The sequence below is a fragment of the Lissotriton vulgaris genome, chromosome 1_1 (assembly GCF_964263255.1).
Source record: "Lissotriton vulgaris chromosome 1_1, aLisVul1.2, whole genome shotgun sequence".
In the NCBI taxonomy this organism is placed as follows: Eukaryota; Metazoa; Chordata; class Amphibia; order Caudata; family Salamandridae; genus Lissotriton; species Lissotriton vulgaris.
The window spans coordinates 1,048,895,390-1,048,918,754 of record NC_141685.1 but is presented as its reverse complement, the minus strand read 5'-3'; the positions used below and the strand labels follow the sequence as shown (position 1 = coordinate 1,048,918,754).

Below are 23,365 nucleotides of genomic sequence, written 5' to 3'. Positions count from 1 at the left end.
GAATAAAGATTGTATTTATTTTTTATTATTACTAAGATGGCTGACGAAGAATATCAACCAGTTGAGTTAACGTGCCAGGATTTTAAAACAAGGCCCACCGGGTCCATACAGATCCCCGCAGTGTAAATATTAAGGCAACTCAAGCTCCTTTATCAGGAGTCAAAACTGCCACAGTCAGTCTGAAATAAGCAGCAGACATTATTAAAAATCACTGAACTGTCAGGAGTCCAACCTGTCTCCCTCGTAGAAAACAGAAAAGTGTACCACAAGTACAATATCCCACTCCACTATTACAAGAGTTTAAACGACTGACTTTTAGGTTGCTCATTGATCTCCCAATACACTGATTTTCCACACAGAATTTCAATATGCTAGCCTTTTACTTCAGGCATCCTTTTACCAGCTCTGGTAGAAAGGGACACAAACTTCAAAGAGCCGAACATGTTGTGGCATTTTTAGAAAGTTTTCGGCCTGATGTATATCTTACAGCATGGGGTGATGCCACATCCATCAATTGTTGCTTACATGTGAACGAACTTGTTATTCAGCTGTGCGTATAATTGTAATGTCAGTTATTATGCTTGAGTGTTTTTGCTACCTGCATACAACTGTTATGACCGAGTCTAAAAATCAGTAAAGAGATACACAGGCCTACAGACTCGCAGATTCCATAGGTTTTACCGTGTACTTGGGCAAATTAATGATAGAGTTGGTGTCTACCATCTGTAATACTGCAGTCTGGTCGGTCTGTCACCGTAACTCTCCTTACTGAAATACCTTGATGATCTCCGTCCCCTGTCCCTGCCTATTCCCCGGCCCCTGTCCTGACCTCCGCCCCACTATGATCTCCATCCGTCTGTCCCTTAAAAAGTGGACCCTTGGTAGGAATCTACATACTTGGTAAAGGGTGGGTATGCTGCTGAGCTAGTACCTGGTTGTTCATTGTCTGTTTCTGAACCACCCGATACCCATGATTCACATTAATCTGCAACTGTGACAAAAGAATAACAGAGTACTTCAGAACCAGAGAACGTACAACCAGGTTCTAGCTTCGCAGTATACAACTCCTCTCCCAGACATATACTCAGCCGCAGTGTCTTTTTCACCACGTGCAGATTGGATTTGTTCTCGTGTGTTGATACTATACCACCTTCTGGATGTTGGACATTCTTACATGAGATATAATTTACGGAGGTTACCAAGTCAGTGACGGAAATGATCACATTTCATCTTTCAGCCTTTATAAATAGCGATACCATTTTTTTCAATTGGTTGAGCAGGTTTATCTGTTAATGAAAGCCCGCGTTTGTTTTGTTTGTCCCGTCATTAAGAAGTTGCACCACGCCGAGTGAGGCTGTGCTTTGCATTTCGCATTCACCAGTTCACATGGTGGATTTTTCTCCACTTTCCTAAAACGATTTGCCTCGGATCTTTCATTCACGCTGTAAGGCATCATTTACCTTTTTTGGTGCAAGGCATTTTTTCATGAGATACTTTCTTCGACATCATCTTCATAGGGACAGAAGTGACATGGTTTTATTCATTACCCTTCAGTCGATGACAAGCAAGGAACTTTGTGAGGCCATCAGTTGGGCATGCATTTGTAACCTTTAGTTTTGGTAAGTGATTATTCATGTGATGTACTTTCCACCTGACCACCCTATGAAGCTCATGACTTTCTTGGTTATTTATCGTTACACAAGATGACTTGCTCTTTATGTATCACTATCAGATTAGCACATCCTGATTCCAAGTAGTATTGTTGTAAAATGTCTTTGTTTTATTAATTACTGTATTGTTTGAATGAAGTGAACAATATAACATTGAGCCTGGTGGTCTATATTCAATGTATTCAATATGAAACAATATGGAGATAAGTTAATGCTCTCCCCAAAAACGAAGTATACATTTTTTTAAGCCATTCCGACATAACCATATGTGCCGATACTGAAAAACAACACCAATCACAAACCAGAAACGTCATAGAAAAGTAAGTATATGTAAATCATTATGAAACAGAGAATCATTCCAAAACTAATTATATTAAACCTAACAACCTCAATCTCTACAAACTACCAACAAATAAACATTTTAAATGAAACTGACACTTTTTTTGTTCCTCTAAGAAGAACATACATGTAAGTATAAATGATAAAAGCATTAGCATTATTTTATGTGCAAATAACAAACGTATACACATTTTAATATTATAATTCTTGATACAATTACACTATATTCAGACATAATGACATAAAGAGCAAGATACATAATATCCCAGAAAGGAAAACAATTACTAAGTCCCATGGACTACACCTACAACCAAGAAAGTACATAAATAGAAAATGTGGATTGGATATGTACCAATTATTATTCTAATGCATGCTGTGGGAGGGCCACAACAAAAGACAATGTTGTAACTAATGTAAGGCAACAAAACCACCCCCAAATGTGACTGAAATAGAAGTAAGGGAGGTGGTGCAGAATAGAAGAAAGGCAAGCACTAGCTCCCAAGAGCCCACAACAAAAATCCTAAAAGATATACTCCGTAAAGTCCCCGAACACATCACAGGCCAACTACCACCTATACACACTTTTAAACGTTTAATTGCATGAACTAAAAAAGCCATCAGAGATACTCTTCTTGCCCTAGAAGATACAAACATTCCTGAATACTTAAAATGTACTCATAATGAGAAACCCTTCCTGTTATATGATAATCGAAACAATGATAGACGAATCATAATATTTTCTATAGAAGATACCTTACTAAACCATTGTCACACATGAACCTTCAAAATGTGTCCTAATCCTTTTACTCAGATATACACTAAACATGGTGAAAATTATAACACAAAAATCCCTTTTATATATGCCCTACTACCAAATAAACATAGTAGCACTTACTACCAGCTCTTAAAGTATATTAAACATAAAACAAGTAACAACTACTACACAAAAAAAAATCATAGTCTTTGAACAAGCCATAATTCAAGCCATTTTAAAAATGTACCCTAACACGGCCATACAGGGATGTTATTACCGTTTCAATCACAACATATAGAGGCACCACCAACAATCTGCAATAAGAGCCTGATTACAAGTACTGTGGTCCTAAGACTGGTGGTGGTCCGATTGCCGTAACCTTGGTGGTCATAAGTTTGACGATCGGACCACCACCAGCCGTCACAAGATTGCACCACCGGCAGAATCCTGGATCCCTACAGGGCGGCAATGGGGAAATCGGTGATCTGCGGCGGCGGTCTGTTCATGGCAGGGGCCCACCATGAACAGGTCAGCGGAAAAGAAGCCCCAAACAGGACCCCAGGGTGTTTTAACCCAAGGGGTGTGTGCATGGGGGCACATGTTGTTCCCCCGCTGCATGCACTGTCATGCGTGTACTGTGTGCCATGCAAGACATGGTGCATGGCACACAGTGCACTGATGTGCAAGCACAACAGCGGAAGCATATGCTTCTGGCTCTCTATGAGCCAAAGCATACTGCTGTAGTTGCACCTCCGACACAACACCGTCAGTCTGGCGAAATTGTCATAGTACTGCCGTCTGGATGCCAGTGGATTTTCTGGAAGCATCCTGACCGCCGCAATGGCGGTTCAGTGGTCGGACCGCTGATCTCCAAATCTGGCCCTAAGTGTAGAATATACTACAGTCAATTTGTGTTTGAAATATAAAAAAATTATAGCACTAGCCAATGTCTCTCTCACTACAATTTACTAATAGAAAGCCTTTTCTACCAACAAAGCAAACACAAACCAAGGGGCTCATTACGATGATGGACGGAAGCCCATCCGCACTGGTGGCAGTGACGGAAAATGTACATCTTCCCGCTCCAGGTACGATCATTGCGACCACTGAATCACAATGGTACAACAGAGGCCATTGTCCGCCAGCCGCGGTCTTTCAGGCTCCGCATGTTTTGTGCGTACGCAAGGGTGGTGTATGTAGCCAACAGAGCAAGACCAGCGTGCGGAAACACGTTTCGTTCGCCAACCAGATTACGATGTTGCAAACAGACATTCCCATTGCATCGTAATTTGACAGATGGAAATGCCGCAGGTCATGCGGAGGAATTTTTTCATGAAACCATGGCGGTCGGAGGACTTTTCCGTGCACCAACGTAATTGGGCCCTAAGCCCCCTAATGGATTATTTCGAAGATACTTGGGTTGGCAAACTTTATTATTCAAAAATGAAAATCATAAAAGTATTAAAAAAAAATTCAAAAACAATTTCAAATTAAATATAAAAACTGTTCTTTATTACATTAAAATTAATACATTTTAGAATATATAGTCCCCAAAAAAGAACTCGTTCCAATAATACACATAAAGAAAATGTAATTATTATTATAATGTTTGGTGCATTTTAATAAATAAATCTATGACATAACTATAGAACAAAATATGACTTTATACGCTATAAATAACACATTTATTTAAATTTCATGATTGATTTATACATAAAAAAATTCTTCAAATAAATGTAAATATAAAAATTAAAAAGTTTCTAACAATGTATTTACAATGACACTATAATTTTAAACATTTAAAAAAATACATACAAATATTTTATATTTTCAGAAAAAACAAAATTGAAAAAAATAAAATAACGTTTTTATAATACAAAATTTACATACATTTTACATTATTAAATTCAAATTTGACAAATTATATTTTTTACCAACATTTATATCATTTAAATATTTTTTTCAAAATGTACAAGAATTATTTTTTTTACATTTTGGGGTCAATTCCGATTTGGGAAAAACCGCTCCGAATAGCCGTTCGATTCGTACCAGGAGCTGGACTCCGTGCGAATCGTACAGAGACCGTACGAATCAAATCCCCGTGCGAAGCTCCCTCGGAACCCACTGTACACGACATCTGTACGGTTCGCGGCTGCTTTTTCCGACCCGGCAAGTACGATTCGTGTCGGGTATGCACCGTACGACCCTTTTTCTATGGGAGCTGAAAACAGCTGTAAAAGCAGAGTTTGCCCCGAAACAGGTACGAAACGGCCCCCGCGGGTACGGTGCGTACACCCCGCGTTCTTGGGGTGTACGCACCGTACCCCTGAGATCACAGCGTGTACGCACCGTACGGTGTGTATGTGATTGTGTGCTTTCCTTACGAATCGCCCTTACCAGACGTGGACCGTATGAATCGCGTCCTCATACCCCGGTCCGGATCGTACTCGTCGGGTCGTACAGCATGTGTACGAGTCGTACGGTTCACTGTTTCAGCCTTGCAATACGTACGAATCGCGGACGGATTGACGGAATACGGATCGTACTACGCGACTCGGACGGACGGGTACGAATCGTACGGCGATGGCTACGGATAAGAATCGTACAGACGTTTTTTTTCCAGGATCGGAATCGGCCCCTTAATATAATTTGTATACATATTTATTCAAAATAATTATAACCTTTTATTTAGAAAAAGAATGTAACTAAATAAACGTATACATTGTTTAGAATTAATTTGCATACCATTAAAATAATTAACATTACATTTAAAACATTTTATTAAAATGTTCACTTTTTAAAAATCTCCCCGCCCTTCTCCCCTAAAAACCCAACAGCCTGCTACTAAAAATAAAATTATATATACATTTCTTTACACATTAATACAACTAAAAATACACATTTCAAAATTGTTATAATTAATAAATTATCTTACTAAATACACAAATAAAAAAATTATTAAACATATCAAATCAAACACTACAATACATGCAAAACAACACTTACAAACCATATAATATAGATCAATATTTTCCAAATGGATATTTTTTACAATATTAAAAACACTTACATTGATATTCTTAACATTGATATTCCTGTTGACTATAGTTTTAACATCCAAATATTCCTGACAAAAATATTTTTGTATCAAAATAATTTTTTATTTAATATTTTGGTCAAACACTATTTAAACTTGTGTTTAAATAGTTGAGCTGGCTCACATCAGCGCTTTTTAATATAGAGCAGAATGTTATCTCACCACCTTCTTTTCCCACCAGTCTTGGCCAGCCGGTTGTGGAATGGAAGCAAGGAATGAAGGGCTTGAAGCTTACTTGGATACCATTGAGATGAATATGTTTACCCATAAGAAGAAATATGCCTTAATTCAGCACTGAGCTATGAAAGCTGGAACATCCTCAAACACCTTCCAGAGGAAACTGCTCGGGGGAGGGCAATGCTGATGTTGAATATTCCTCTCCATTTAATATGTTGAACACACTTTGAAACAATACAGGAATGTGATTCTGGATAAGCATACATTCTGCAGGCGGCATCAGCGCCTGGCCGAAACTATTGAAAGTTTTTGTGGATTCTTAGCCACAACTTGGGAATACAAACATTCAAAGATAAAATGATAAAAGATTAGGGGCCTTATTACGAGTTCAGCAGTCCGACCGCCGAAGGACTGCATCCACGACTGCTAGGAGACCGTTGTGCCTGTGGCCTTCTGACCACTGTATTCTGAGTAACTCCAGGGACCGTCTGTGTGGCTGAGTCAGTCTTGCAGCGGTGGGTAATGTATTTCCACATATCCATGTCTGTGTGTTCATTCTGACTTCAGACGTGTCGAATGCATACATATGCATGATATATGTGGAACATTACCACCTACTCATTGCCGGAATCCGATCCATATGTGAGCAGTCCCGGTAATGGGTACATGGTTGTAGAAGGTGGGGATCATATACCTCGAAGTGAAGATGCTCCTGTGTAGGATGAACCTGGGGAAAGGGATCCATATTGAAATCTGCTGGAAAGAACTGGAAAGGAGTAAGCATGCACCCCAAATCCTTCGTCTCTTACGACCTTGAGGCGGTGGTCCGACCACCGCAGTCTGCTCTTCGGGAAGCCAACTCGTAATACGGATGGCAGTGCTGCGTCTCTGTACCGCCCAATGGATGGAGCTTCCCCCAACCGCAACTACGGCGGTGTGCTGAAAGTGTTGATGTTCCAACAGTGGTCTTTCAAATCCACTCTACCCAACTCGTAATATGGAGGATGGCTCACCGCCGAGGCAGCGGTCCACGGACCGCCAAACATGTAGAAAAAGGCCCTAAGTGCATGATAAAACAAGAGACTTTGCTGACACTGTCAATATAATTTGGATAAAGCAATAGAAATTACAAATGACTTTGGAAGTACAGCATCCTACATGGATGAAATATCTCTTTACTCGCAAAAAATACACTAAAGGTGATTGGAGGAATGTTTGCAATAAGTCTAACCACTGGCAATCGATCAGTGTAGCATTCAAGCCCATCGTTCTTTTGCCGACCATGCAACCTCAGTTTGGAACCAGCCCTATGCAAATCTGTCTTGACCCTCTTCCTCATGGGAACAGACTAGCTAGAACTACCAGGCCAGGTCCTCCCTGAACCAGAACACAAGCAACCCAAGACCAGTTTACCTCCGATTGGCCACTTAGGTCATTACATCAAACATACAAAAGGTGAGGGGAGGAATTCTTGCAATAAGTCCAACCACCACCTTTTATGTTTGATGTACCGTCCTAAGTGACATGGGCATATCCAGATGTGGGACCCTTGCACACTGTGCCACTGGAACCAAGGTAGTCCCAACTGAAGAGCCCCAATCAGGGCAAAGCCAGTCTTGGGTTGCTTGTGTTCCGGTCCGGGGAGGACCTGGCTTGGGAGTTCGGACTAGACTGTTCCAATTGGAGCAGGGTGAAAACTGATTTGCAAATAGCTGGTTCCAATTTGTAGTGGTATGTTGGGCTAAAGATTGATGAGTTGGGATGCTACCCCAAGTGATTGCCAGTGGTTAGACTTATTGCAAGCATTCCTCTCATCACCTTTTGTTTGTTTGTTGTCTAATCTCACAACCTCAATGTGGTATAGTGTACTCACAAGTGGCAAAACAAGAAAAAGAAATAAAGTGTTGCGGAGTAGGCAGCAGATTCAGTTGCGGAAGGTATTGAATTTTATGTTTATAATGTTTGTGCTTCTAGTTGTGCAAGTGGTGAGAATGATGATCTTGTGGTACAGGTTGGTGTGAATGTTATAAAGCAACCATATTCATGGTCATTATTTACCCTCATTTGTGTAGAAGATTGGAGTGAATTTCAATATGTGACAATGAGAGACACTTCAGAACCCTCGCATACCATTGGAAACTGATTGATGGGTTGGGTGAGTTTGTTGACGTTCTAACTTTGAAGGCAAACAACACACCTGGCATTGATTATCTTGCTTCGTAGGATGGGTAGATCAAAGGAATTTGGAAAGTATAATAGATCCCTAGAACAAGTGTTGCTTAGAAGAGAATGTGACTATATTTTCTGGTGTCAACAGAGTGGGAGAAAAGATGTCTGAAAGTGTTTAGGGTTAGGTTGAGTAAAGTGAATGGCTTTTCCATAGAATACAGTTTCCGGTTATGGATCTGACTTTTCCCCCCAGATATTTCAGATTTTTATTCCAGTCCATCTCTTGGCCAGTATTTTTATTAAAATTTCAGTGCTATGAGTGCAGTCTCTTCATATGTCACATATTTATATGTCAACTAAATGTGGCATAGATAAGGATTTCACTTTATTAACGTTGCTCTTTATGATGTTCACACTATTACCTTAGGAAAACGTATTTTTCCAGAGTGAGTAGCCTTTCAAGATCACACAGCGCCTACAATTTCAATAGAGTGCTCCTTGGATTATGGGTGTGGCCGGCCCTGCCTTTAAGAAACTTCTTTTTAAATTGAAGGAGAGTGAGGTTTATGTTTTCAAGTTTCAAGACAGTTCAAGCCTCTAACCCTTTTCCCACAACCTCATCCCCCAGCACCCCATAAAGGTCAGTTGCACCTTACCTGAAAGTTACCCTTGTGGGTGGTGAAAAGACCGTCAAAGTGGTTGGAAGGGTCTGGAATCTGCGGCCAGATTTTACTCTTCAGGAACCTGCAATAGGCAGAAAGACATGTTAGGGGTTAACATGAACAACAGGAGTGTGGGTTGATGGAATCAATCTTCTGAGAGAGGGAATGGCAGCAGATTTTAGGTGGCAAAGGAAATTTCTTTTTGTTGATTGAGGGTCCTTCTGTCGATAAGGCCAAATATTTTCCTGGAATTACCATTGTAGTCGAAACCCAGTGCATTCACCAACATGTAGATTAGCTTGAGAGCATGGGCTACAAGTCAATGAACACATTCAGTGGTGCTATGAATATGGTTTTCTCTAATACCGCTGCCTGTTATTTGCCTTTATGCCTTCAGCCAGTGTAGGACTGTACCTGGACTCTAGCTATCACTGCTTCTCCTTTCTTTGTTGAACCTGTGTCTCTGCAATACTATGCCTGGGCACTAGGCATAGCCATACACTGGTGTCTATTTTCTACCTCGCAATCTCACCAGGTGCATCACTATGGTTGAACACAGTTTGGCACAGCTGAGTTATGAGCTGCTTCTTTCCTCACAACTCTGAACAAGTCCTCTAACTCAGCAGTAGGTGACACTGCTATTCCAACGACTAACTCCTACCAATATGCTCCACACATATTTGACTGTGGCATACTGCAGCTGGCCTCTGAGTGACACTGTTTTCTGTATGGTACACCATATGATCAGCTAATACCATGCTATGGCTGGTTGCTTGGTGGTACTGTTGCTTGGTCTGCCAGGACATTGCCGTACTTTGTCTGGGTGCAGAGACAGAATATCGAGTACAAAATATCGTGTTGTACAAATATCGAGTCATTAATATCGTGAGTCAGAAATATCGACAGCAAGAATATTATGTTCAAGAATATCAACTTAAGGTAAGTAATATCAGTTTAAATAATATTGAAGAGTTTAATATCGTTTGCAAAAATATAGTTGTTAAAAATATAATTTTTAGGTCTCGCCCCTGCGTTACCCTGCGCTGCAGTGTCGCGCAGCGTGAGTTCTTTAATAGGTGAAAAACGGGGTTTGGAAGGTGCCCTAGGAATCGCACACGCTCCTGCCTTTGCTTTTCCTTTTGTGGGACGCTATTGGTCTTTGCGTGCATCTTTTTATAAAAGACTGCACGCAATTGGACAAAGGCGGGCGCATTGCTCCACCCATGGCCTATTGGTGTCTATTACACGCTTGGTGCGCATAATAGACACCAATAGGCCATGTGGTTTCAATTATCATGCCCAGACACTGGCGCGATAAGTGAAACCACATGGCTTGCTGTGGCGCGCCCATGTGTACCACTCGTGAGCTTCTGTTTTTCTTTGGATCCATTTCACTGTGAAGCAACCCGCAGGAGCCGGCTCCCGAGGCCGCCTTCAGCAAGGCGCAGAAATGGATCGAGGTGAGGGTGAGTTTTGCATTGTAATGTCATTTTTGGGATGTTCGTTCTTTGATACTCATACCAGGTGCTGCATGACGGTCCTCCATCCTCCCAATGGCCAGTTGCACGCAGGACACCCACGTCCCGACTGGCCATCCATGTACCATGTCACCTATTGGGAGATTGATTCAGCACCCCTCGGCATCTGCCAGGAAAACCCTTGCATCACCCCGATCCAATTTCCTGAGAGCAACCAGTGAAAGCTTTAGTCCTCTGCATTGTAGGACCAGGCGTATATTATATGTGTGTGTAGCAGGCCTAGGCGGGCAGTTTCTAGCACAAACAGCCGGAGGGTGAAACTTAAGCTTTTTCAGTCAGACCACTGTTTGCTTCGCATTAGAAGTGCACGTCTCTATGTGTGTAGCAGGGTTAGTTTACTCTCCGAAGCAGAGTGTGAGCGCATAAGAGGTTGTGAAATCTTTTTATTGGAATTAAGAGTGAGATTCAATTTACGGTACCGAATCAGCCAAACATTACACTTTTCTTTCATCGCTGCATACAGACGAGCAGGAGTAGAATTCCATGGCTCTGTTGTGTTCTGCAGTTTAGCAATGACATTGAGTCAGTGGACTCCTGCGTAGGGCGATAGACGCCATCGCTGCGGAGTTGCTCCCGTGACACGTCATGAGCTGTTTCCAGTGGGAGGTGACAGGTGGAGCAGCCGCCACTGCAGCCAGCCACAATAATGTGGCCCTGTTGGCGGGAGCAGGCTCGGACCGGGCGGCCGTGGCACCCCTTGGCCAGGGAGCCTGAGGCGTATGCATAAAACGGTGCAGGCATCAACGGGTGCTGAAGCGTCACCCTTGGTCACTCGCAGTGTGGCACCTGTCAGTCTAGTGCATTGGCTGAGGGCCTGGGAACAAGTAGGCAAGCTGCTGCGTCACCCTTGGTGAGTGGCAGTACGGTACAAGTGTCAGTCAGTTCAGTGCATTGACTGGGGGCCTGGAGACAGGCAGACGTGCTGCTGCGTCACCCATGGTCGGTGGCGGTACAGCACAGGTGGTGGTCAGTACAGTGCATCTGCAGAGGACCTGGAGACACACATATATGCTGCAGTCTCACCCAGTTCCAGTACGGCATGGGTGCCAGCTAGTACAGTGCATTGACTGAAGGCCTGGAGACAGGCAGACGTGCTGCTGCGTCATCCATGGTGAGTGGCAGTATGGCACGGGTGTCAGTCAGTGCATCGGCAGAGGGCCTGGAAACACACAGATGTGCTGCAGCCAGGTGCCAGCCAGTACAATGCATTGACTGAGTTCCTGGAGATAGACGGTCATGCTGCTGCGTCACTCATGGTCAGTGGCAGTACGGCACGAGTGTCAGAGTGCACACTGCACTGGCTGAGGGACTGGGGACAGGCAGCCGTGCTGCAGCGTCACCCTGTCATGAGTGACAGTCCGGCACCGGTGCCAGTCAGTACAGTGCACTGGCAGAGGGCCTGGAGACAGACAGATGTGCTGCAGAGAGAGTCACCCAACTGCGTCACGGCCTCTGTCAGTGGTCCAGGCTGCCAGGGGTTGCGCCACCGCTGGAAGGGCGCTCTTCCCGCCAGCTGCGACTTGGCCTGTGACGTGTTTGCAGTTTGTCCCCTGGGGGTGTGTGGCTTGGGCGCGTGTGCAATGGCCGCTTATCTAGCCCCCTCCACGGTGCCTGGAGTTTATACTGTAAATATGTGTGGTTCCAGGTTTAGCGCCTCATTGCCAGCATCAAGGGTAGCCGGGTGGCGGCGGTGCCTTGCGTCACCGCCTGAGGGTGGGAGAGGTCAGTGCCAGGGGGCCAGGCCCCTCAAACACCTCCAGGCATTGGCACGCGCCATTTTGCATCACGCTTGCGGTTTCCCTGGGTCAGGTGCATCTGTCCAGCAGCTTCTCTGGCCAGGCTGCGGGGAGGCTTCTTTTGTTATTTTCCTCGGTTGAGCAGTGGGTTGCCAAAGGCAAGGTTTGAGAGCTTAGACCTAAAGTTAAAGTGAGAGACTCCATGACCAATGTACTTGTAGAAAGCACCACTGTACATAGTCACAATTATATCCCCCTACTTATTAGACCCCCTTTTCTGAAAAGTCCACCCAACTACGATTTATGAGACACAAAAAAACACAATGTTCAAAACAAAGGCCTGCTGACATTTTGTGGCTAGCATACATGAGTTGCAGACACATTCACAAATGCACCGGACACACATAAGAAGAAAACTTCATCTGGCCCCAGTACCCATACGTGCCACCACTGACACACACCTTGGACATCCTCCTTTCCTGCGGCAAGGGGCGTAGGCTGGTTTCACTCCTCTATAAGACCATGAAACAGGACTCAATCCCCCCTCCCCCCCCCCCGGTGCCATCGTCCGGGCAGCCTGGGAGGCGGATCTCGGCGCCCCGCTGGACCAGGGACAGTAGACGCGCATAGGTTCCCTCACACGCAAGGTCTCATGCAACGCAAGGTTTAAACTGACACACTTCAATTTTCTACACCGCACCTACCTAACCCCAGTATCACTGAAGCGTATCTCTGCGGATAGGGGAGACGGATGCCCTAGATGTAATGCTGAGAAAGCTGGCTTCCTGCATTTAGCCTGGGACTGCCCTCTAGTTCGGCAATTCTGGGTGGGGGAGGTGGAGTGAATAGTCGCAGCCACAGGCCTTCGGATGACACTCGAACCCTACATTGTCTGCTTGCACTGGTCCGAAGGCCCAAGAAAAAGAAACTTTCGTATAAGTTACTGCAATTAATGTTGGTGCTAGCCAGGCCCAGGGTAGCGATAACTTGGTTGGGGCAGAGGGCCCCGGAGGTGTCCACTTGGCTCAGAGACGTACAGGAGTGGTCCCTGACTGAGGAAACTCACATGTAACTGACTCGGAGGGATGAGAAGCTGCAGGATGATTTAATGGCCTGTCGCGTAATGTGTGCGGCAGGACTGGCAGCAGAGGAGCTCCCCTCACGTGGCACAACTGAAAGTAGGAGCAGTGGGGATGGACACACCAGATGGGTATGGGTCTGATGGGGAGCAGGGGGGAGGACCCCAGTGATATTCTTTACCTGTGTCAGTGCCAAGCCTGGTTCCTTTCTCACTGTACCATTACAGTATGCTTTTGTATCCCTTCCCATGAGTCCGTTCCTCCCTAATGCCGCCTGTAGTCCTAAGTGCCACTAATGAGGTTGGCGATCTGCATACATACACTGATTGGATGCCAGTTATGTGTTATTGTTTATAATGTTTAAACTGAAAAAATAAAGTTTAAAAAAGAAGAAAACTTCATGCAACTCAAACTTCGATCTTCTTCATGCTCACTAACTGAATGCTGATCTGCTTGTTTTGTTTAAGGGCTGCTATTTTCTGGTAAAAACAGAAATAAAGTCACTCATACTTTTAAACCTGTTGTATAAGGGACTGCTCTTTAGGAAGGATGTTCTGTTTTTTATAGGTGATTCCCCAGAGAAGCATTGGTTGGTTTGCACTTATTGTTTTCAGGAGTTTAAACCATCAATTTTTTCCTCCCGGAGTTTCTCTTACTTCCTGAGTTGTTCAGTTTCTGCAGCAGGAAGGGTGGGTACCGTGCACAGCTTCTATAAATCAAACATGCCGCCATGAGTATACAGTGCTTCGCTAGTGGCTGGGTCTTGTTAGACTCTTACAGACAGACAGGGAGTATTATACTTTTACTACCTATGACCTGTTGTCGATGCCATCAGAGGAACTCCAGGTGGGCTTTCTGCATAAGCAAGATGGCACATCGGCCAAGCCTCCAGTGAGCCTTCTCCTAGTTCTGATAAGAGGAAAACGAGCTGGGATGAGTTACTGGCCAGTCTCATTTTCTTGTCACACACGCGCATGAAGGCCCTGGTTCTGGCTGGAGGGGCCTCTAGACACTCCCCAGCGAGGTTGGTATTAGACTGTGAGCTCTCTGAAAGGCAGGGTCTTACCTGGGATTGCTTGGATTCCTAGAAGTCCTTCTTGAGGCCATGGGCCATATGTACAAACTAACTTTCCCATACACACGGAATGGGTAAAACTCTTTGATACATCTGACCCAATGTTTAGGTGGCTGTTGAGGCAACCCTGTGCAGCACTTGTCATTTTTGTAGCTGAAAAGGGGGTGTTGTAGGGAAAGAACCCTGTGCCATTTACTAAGCTATCAATTCTTTACCCTGGACTTTGCTGGAGCTAACCTATTAGGAATGTTTGGGGTGAGTGACTGAGAACCATGTGTCTGTGCCGGACCCTATGTCAAGGAATAGCTTGGCGGAAGTAGGTAACATAGGAACATGCATCATCAGATGGGTGCCATAGTACCAGTCACAATGAAGTATAGAAAAAGTGATGGAGGAATGGTTAAATTAATTTCACCCACTGGTAATTGGGCCACATCCCAGTGCATCATTATTTCGCACACTATGCCACCTCAGTCGACCCTGCTCCAATCTGAACAGAGTGGCCCATCTGCCCAGGCCAAATCCTCCCTAAACTGGAACACTAGTATCCCAAGACCGGTCTTTAATTTATTAGGGCTCATCAGTTATGCTATGTTAAATGTTATGTCAAATTTTCCTATAAAGTACAACCCAAAGTATTAGGGGTGAATTGACTTAATTTAAAAAGAAATCTTGGGACAGTAGTTGTTGAAAAGCAAGGTTTTTAAAGCATTTCTGAAGGGTAAGAGGTCGGGAATATATTTGATATGTGTTGGAAGTGAATTCCAGAGTTAAGAAGCATTTAATACAATGACGCGTCCTCCCCAGGAAGCAAGTTTGCAGTTTGGAATCACCAGATTTTTAGAATCAGCGGAGCGCAGTTGTCTGGATAGGTGATACCACTTAAAGCTTTTTTGTAGGTACTCTGGGCTTTTTCCTGGGAGTGCCTTATGTGTAATACATTGAACCGTACGAAGTGCATGTCTAGTGGAATGATATTTAGGGAGGCCCAAACGCATGTGTACTATAGTGTTCCGAAATCTAGAGTTTAACACCTTGAATGCTACAGCTAATTCTCCTGGATGCTGACTTTTCTGGATTCCCATTGTTCATGACGAGCTCAGCTCGTCATGAGTGTATGGAGGTGTACATCATGACGAGCTGAGCTCGCCATGAGCGTCCAAGGGGTTAATTTTGAATGTTCAGGTTAAGTTCAACTTAAGGCAGTTTGAACATATCCATTCATTGATTATCACGCAGTTACTGACTCTCATATTGGTGTTCTCTTTTGTGATAGGACAAAGATACAACAGTGGGAGAATCCAAATGATTTGATATGGGTGGTCAAAGTTTAACGTTAATATTGAATAAGGTGGGGCTAAGTGTAGAGGCTTGCAGGATTCCGTAAGGCAGAGCAAAAGTGTTGGAGGCAAACGAACCCAAGGTTACCCTTCATTTTCTCTCTCACTGAAGAAGTAACAAAGTCGGCTAGTGCTTTCCCTTTAATGCCAATTTCTGCATGATGGTTAATCGACACTGTGTGATTGACCGTATCGAAAGCTCCTGAGAGATCAAGCAGAATAAGAGCTGCTTTCCCACCACTCTGTAATGTGGCTCTGATTTGTTCCGTAGCTGTGAGCAGATCAGTTTCTGTGCTATGTTCCGCCTCTGAACCCATATTCTGTTGGATCAAAGAGTTGGTTATCCTGTAGATAGGTAGATAATTGTTGATTCATTGGTTTTTCAACTATTTTAGTTGGGAGCGGTATTTTTGAAATGGGTTGTAATTGTTACGATCTTGAGGGTTTAGATTGGATTATTTTCAACAGCGGAAGGATGCCGGCCATTTTCCATTGATTTGGGGAACATTTCGTTATTGAACATGCTGCTAAAGATGGTGGTTAGTTGATCAGCAATAATGTCCGTGGCAATTTGAGCAATGAGGGATGACAGGGGTTGAGTGAGGAAACCGATTTAGTACAATTGATAAGTTGTTTTACTTGCTCCAAGTTTAAGGTAGAGAATTGATTTAAACTTGTAGATTCAGCGAGAGAAGGGTCAGAACTTTCATTTACTGTTGCTGGATTTGGTGGCCGGCAAATTTATTAAAAAACATTTCCCCTTAATTAAGAAAGCCATTGGCTAGTGTGTTACAAAAAGCCTGACTGGTTTAGGTAACAGTGGTGTTAGGAAGGGTGGCAAGTGTATTGACTGTCCGAAACAGTTCTTTGGTTGAGTTTTTTGCTAATGTGATTTGTTGCGAGAAGTAGTGTTTTGTTCTTCTATAGCTTTTTTTGTGTTCTGCGAGATATTGTCTGTATTTTTCCTTTCCTTGGGCACTGTAGTTTGCCCCCCATTTGCGATCTTGTCTCCTACATTTTAATTTGAGTGTTTTCAGTCTGCTCGAGAACTAAGGTGCAGATAGATTCCATATCAAATGTTTTGGTTACTTTATTGGTGCCAGAGTGGAAATAGTAGTAAGTCAGTTCGATCAACTAATGAGCAAGTCATCTGGATCACCAATTGCTGGTGGTTGGGCTTCAAAAAGGCGTCGATTTAATTAGTGAGGCTGAATCGGTGCAATGCTTGCTGTTTTGATGTCTAGGGGGAGGCTGATTTTGTGAATTATTTTCAGTGATTTTTATTTCAAATAGTATGGCGCTGTGATCAGACCATGATAATGGAATAGAACTAAGAAAAATTAGGGCGGAATACTTAGTATAAAATACCATTGACCGTGTGACCTGCTAGGTGGGTGGGGTCATTTAGCTTGTCAGTCAAGTATAGCTTGGTTCTAGTGGCACAGTGTGCACAGAACCCATGTCTGGCCATACCCGCCCCACTTATGGCAACACACTGAAGTTGCACAGTTGGAAGCATGATAATGTTTTACATCATGACAATGTGGGAGTGGGGGGGTCAGATCAAATGATTCTAACTAGTTACTTTGCAGTGTCGCCCCCAATCACTGCTTGTTTCTGTACACCAGATGCAGATGTTTTTACACCTTTTGTGCATGTCCATGTTGTTTTGTAATGTGTAATAGGTGAAGATGGTTTGCTGCTGTTACAATTTTTATGAACACCAGTTGTAAGTGGCATATGCTATTTCTTTACAAGTTGTGAAGTTAACACTGAAGTTTTTAGACCCTTTTTAAAACATCAAGCATGCACAGAAAGTATGTTTTGCTGTTACATGCCTATGTCCACCTGGCAAGTAATGTTGCTGTCACACTTTGTACATGCGGTGACAGTTGGTCTAGAGTAATCCTGTTTCTGTTCCGCTTGTACCAGGATTACCTGTTTTTTTGTTGTACTGCTTCCGGCCAATTGGTATATAGGGGGCACAGCTGCTGACACATTTTTCTGTACACTCGAATTGGGTAATACTGCTGCTTCCACATTGTTTTTGTACGTTTGGTACGGTTAGCCCTTCTTCTGCCTCACTTTGTTTCTTCTGCCCACTTGGCAAGGGTTGCTCTGTTGCTGTTTTATGGCATCTGTGCACGTTGTTGTGGGTTGTAAGACCTCTGGTAAATTTTTTTTGTGCCACATTGTTTTTGTGCACTTGGTGTGGGTAGTGCTGCTGCCACATTTTCCTGTGCATTTGGTTTAGTTATCACTGTTTGCACAAACTGTTTTCACGACTCCATTTGTTTGTACATTTAGCATGTGTTGCATTGCTGCAACATTGTTTCTGTCTGCTTGGTACTGGTAGTGTTGCTGCCACATTTTGTTTTGTGATACATAGCACAGGTTGCACAACTGTAACATTGGTTCTGTCTACTTGGTACTGGTAGTACTGCTGCCAGATTGTTTTATAATGCTTAGCTAGGGTTGAATTGCAATAATATTGTTTCTGTCTGTTTGGTAGTGGTAGTACTGCTGGATTGTTTAATGATACTTAGCACAGGTTGCACTACTGTCACGTTGCTCCTGTGTGCTTGGTATAGGTAACACTGCCTCAACCACTTTTTAGGTCTCGCGCCTGCGTTGCACTGCGCAGCAGTGCTCGTGCAGCGCGAGTCCTTTAGTAGGTGAAAAACAGGATTTAGAAGCTGCCCTAGGAATTGCGTGTGCTTTTCCTTGTGTGGGCCGCTATTGGCCTTTGCGTGCGTTTGATTATAAAAGACTGCACGCAATTGGCCAAAGGTGGGCACATTGCTCCGCCCATGGCCTGTTGGTGTCTATTACATGCTTGGTGCGCGTAATAGACACAAATAGGCCATGTGCAATTATCGTGCCCAGACACGGGCGTGATAAGTAAAACCACATGGCTCACTGTGGCGCGCGCGTGCGCACCACTCTCAAGCTTCTGTTTTTCATTGGATCCATTTCACTGTGAAGCCACCCGCAGGAGCCAGCTCCAGAGGCAGCCTTCAGCAAGGCACAGAAATGGACTGAGGTGAGTGTCGGGCTGAGTGAAACCTGCCCTGGCAGCCCCCGCACGGTCACGTTCGGTGTTCCCTTTGCATGGCGGAGTGAGTCTGTTTTTTTCTTGTCTACAGAAAAGACTCCAAATTCGCTTTGCAGGAGACACAAAAAGACAGATTTCAGCTGAAAACTTTGCCCAACCTGATTTACAACCCCACGCTCCCCGAAAGTCAATGCCCAAAGAGAACGAAGTGGAAATTCAGTGTGCTTGCAGTAGTATTTGCCTTCTGTAGTTCCTTAGACAGTCAAACCAAGCGGACTTCTTTTCTAGCATATACGTCTTAATAGGACAGATGTCTTTGAATAGTATCAGAGGGACAATTTGTTATTAACAGTTACACCCGCCCACCCCCCGGAGATTTAGAAACTTCATGTCGGTATAAGAGTCCTGTGCAGGGCAAGGAAATGCGGTGCCGCTCTGCCATGTTCTTTTTCTGGACCAACTCGTGCTCCTCATTAAGTAAACTTGACAATCATTCAAGTCCACTGGTGGTGCTCCGTTTATACTTTACTGGGCTCTGATGACTGGGGCAGCCCATTCTGAATGAGCTGACAACTACTTTCTCATCTAGGCAATGTGACAGGAACTGTTAATCTTGAGTGCAGACCTGTTTACTCTCACGCTAGAAATTCAATCTGCGTAATTCATTTAGCATGGCCCATATAGGTCAGGTGCATTTGTATTGCACTTGCTACAGTCTACGCGTTCCAGATATTGGGCGCTCTTTACAAATGCACCTTGGGTGTTGAATTCCCATTTTCAGCATCTTCCGTTCCTCTGATGCCTTTCATCCAAAACATTATTTGAAAAGGATTCAATGCCCTCAGTCTTTGTTTTGCAAAGCAATTGCCTGCAACCTGAGCAACTTCGTAGCGCAGAATCGCCTGTCTAAAATCCATGCCAAACTCGTACCTTGGCGATGCCAAGTCCATGAAATCGGGGAACTCGTCTCAAATTTTCTGATCTTCAGGTAGGAGTTAAGTGGTGCTCCAAGGAGCTCTTTCCCTTCTTTCGATGAGGAGTGGATTTGGTGGTGGTTTAATAATGGGAGAGGTGCATGATAAAAGAGGCGGGTGTTTGTTATTTTTTTTTCTGTCTTGTAAACTGCCGCAGTTGGTTTATTTTTACTATCTGGGCACCTGGTGTTCTAAAGCAGAGATCCCCCTACTCAAACTGTCCTGTCTCCTTGGAAATTGCAGCTGTATCTAGCTTGATGAGCAGGTTGGCCTTGTTAGACCACAGGTTTCATTTTGATTAGGAGCTAGTGAACAACAATATTTTGACCATAACCTTCCTGTGAAGTCAATACAAAGCAGAGTATTTTGACCTTAATTCGCTGTGCTACTGGTAGCCAGTTTAGTTCTTTAAGTGCTGGGACATGTGTTCAGATGTATTCAGGTAGAGACATAACCAGGTGATTGCTTGATTCTGAAGTCTATTGTGTCGTAGTATCTTTTTTGGCACATAAACATCTAGAACGCTACAGTAATTAAATGGAACCAAAACACATGAAATCAGGTGTGACAGGTTAAGTACTGGGTGAATCTTTGCTTATCATGTTGAAGTGATGTGATGATTAAAAGAAAGTTTTGCATCAAACCATACTCCAAGTTGTTTCCTTCTTACACTGGAATCGAAGTGGCTCGAAGTTCCTCCAGCCACTCAAATGGAAGAATGCCACCTGTAGGCTCTTCAATTCGGAGGTTTTACGGTGTTGGACCATTTTTGCAGGCGTGGCTCTCAATCTATCGATAGATTTGCTTCAGGCAGGGAAGTAATGTTATTTTGTGGTTGTGTTTGGTTTCCCAGACAGATGTGGAGTTTGATGTAGTCTCATTACATTTGGAATTTAATGTGATACTTAGATATTTCATGGGCCACAGACCTCGGGTGCATGTTTTACAGGAAAGGAGATCACAGAGATCCTTGGAAAACTCCAGCTTATATCTGCTTAGTTGACCAAGAGGAAAAGTTCATTTTTAAGTCGAGCCTGGGCAGCGCATGTGCTGCTCTATGAGCCATGCTGTATTGGAGTATGAAATAGAAGCACCCCTCACTCTCCACCTATATTGGTCATTGGCTTGTTATTTGGTGGAGCCACATGTGCCTTTTTCCAAATACCTGTCAATACCATGAGCCTAGTTACTCTCACATCACCGCACGTTTCAGCGACAAACTTTCAGCTCACTGAACCAACTTTCCTGCTAAAAAAAAAAGAGTACCAGAATACAGTGAACACAACAACCGGGCGTACTACTCACACGTGTGATTGGCAATTTAAGAGCTATGAAAAACTAAAACAGAAATATTTTTTCCACATTTACTGTGGGTGTTATACTTCTCCCTAGCTCAGGACGGTAATTCAGTAGGCTCTGCTCTTCAACAGTTAAAACTCAGAAGCTTCCAGCAGCAGCCACTGAACCCTTTAAGCTATCCTCTAGCTTAAATCCACCCCAAGTACAGTGGCTTCGCTGTGAGGTGTTTCTGACTACAGTTCTTTTTGACCTACTCCATGAGTTCAAACCCCCACCCCACCGGGAAACTCCTTCTCCTGGTATTGTGTAAACTTCAGCAATTGGCCGATTTATTATCGGGTTGACCTGGTGTTTTGCAACTAGCTGATGTGAAGTACTACAGGGGACTGAAAATAACGTGTTTTATGAAGTGTTTTCTGCCATGGCCTTCGGCTTCACAGCGCAGTGATTCGTAGGCGCTATTGAACTACACCACAGCGATGCACATTTTATCGACTTCGGAAGGATGAGTGTCTTTGTTGCCCCGCTCCGGTTTCACACATGCGGGCTGCACAAGGATATCGGCAGCAGATGGGCTATTTCATTGCTTTAAAATTAGCTTTCTAAGCCCAAAAGTCTATTATGTAGGGAATACCCACCCCATCTGTGGTGTTCTTCTACCTTAATGATGCTTCCCGTTGAGGGGAGTTTGTGTGAGGTGAAGGGTGGAGTCAAGAGTCTCGAAGTCAAGTCAGGTCTGGGGCTGAATTCCTGGTTTATTTTTAAGATGCTTCTGCGGGGTTGAAATCCCGGTGTAAACAGACCCTTCAAACTCTCTGAGTCCGTGCTCAGACACATGCACTTCTTGTCACCCTGTTTGTAAAAACAGGCTCCATAAGGAACCAGAGGATAACATCCTGGGGATACAAGCATGGAAAGAACAAGCATTTGCAATGCAATAGGTCTCACATTATTAAAGATTGAGCTATTGGTGTTGCATTCTTTAGCAATGCCAATAGCTCAAACTTTAATAATGCGAGACCTATTGCATTGCAAATGCTTGTTTATTATTGTTATGTATATTAGTATATATTTTATAAGTATGTTTTTTTGTTTAAGAATTGTTTGTATTTTTAATATACACGTTACATTTTTAGTAGTTATTTTTTTTCATTTGAATTTTGCGCTTTGATGTTCCTTAGCGAGTTGTGGGTCTATAGGGGAATAGGGTGAGAAGAAATTTAATTATATCACATTTATTAATGTTTTTTTAATTTTAATTTTGTGTTTTTAGTTCTGTAGTGGATTGTAGGTTTATAGGGGAATAGGATGTGAAGTAATTTAATTATATTAAATGGTTTCATTTTTTTTATTTGAATTTTGCGCTTTTAGTTCCGTAGCGGGTTGAGGGTCGATAGGGGAATAGGGTGAGAAGAAATGTAATTATATTACATTTATTAATGTTTTTTTAATTTTAATTTTGTGTTTTTAGTTCTGTAGTGGGTTATAGATTTATAGGGGAATAGGGTGTGAAGTAATTTAATTATATTAAATGTATTAATTTTTTAATTTAGAATCTTGTGTTTTAGTAGCATAGCGGATTGTGGGTTTATAGGGGAATAGGGTGGGAAGTAATTGAATTATATTAAATGTATTGATACATTTTTATTTATTAACATTTGTTTAATTGAGATGTTATAGTGTTAAATGTGTAATATATTTTCTTTATTCATTAATTAATAATTGGTTGTTCATTATTTGGTAATTCATTACTGTAATTGTGTAATTGGTGTGTGCTGTGGTGTTTATAGGTGAAAAGGATGGGAAGTAATGTGGGTTTAATTAATTAAATTGGTTAATTTCTTTATTTTTAGTTTATGAATTATTAATTGGTTGTTAATTTTTATGAATACATTTGTAATCAATTGTGGTAATTGGGTAAATAATTTTAGGTGTGTGTGTTGAGGTTTTTATAGGTGTAAAGGGTGGGAGTAATTTATTTTTAATTGATTAATTAATCATTGATTGCTAATTAATTTTAATTAATTGGTAATTAATTGTGAAATTAATTGTAGGTGTGTTTTGTGGTGTTTATAGAAGAAAAGGGTGGGAAGTAATTTGGGTTTAATTAATGAATATATGGTTGTTAATGTTAATCATTTGATATTTATTTTGGGTAATTGTTTATTTTGTGTGTGTTGTTTTTACTTTTAAAGGGGTAAAGGGTGGGTATTGAATACATTTTAATTATTTAATTATTAGTTGTTAATAGTAATAGTTTTTAATTTTAAAATACGTTTTAATTGTGTTTTATTATTTTATAGTTTAATTTAGGTGTGTGTTTTGGATATTATAGTGTTAAAGTGTGTAGTCAATTAATGTTTATTACTTTTTGTATTAATATTTTTTAATTGATTATTAT

General features: G+C 42.6%; 1 protein-coding gene across 1 annotated transcript in view; it reads right to left on the bottom strand.

The window, feature by feature from the left end:
* Positions 1-23,365, bottom strand: part of EPOR (erythropoietin receptor) — a 195,634-nt gene that overhangs the window by 3,608 nt on the left and 168,661 nt on the right. Inside the window, exon 7 of the mRNA XM_086962765.1 lies at positions 8,863-8,950. Within this exon, the coding sequence (XP_086818891.1) occupies positions 8,863-8,950 (88 nt within the window). The remainder of the gene's footprint in view (positions 1-8,862; positions 8,951-23,365) is intronic.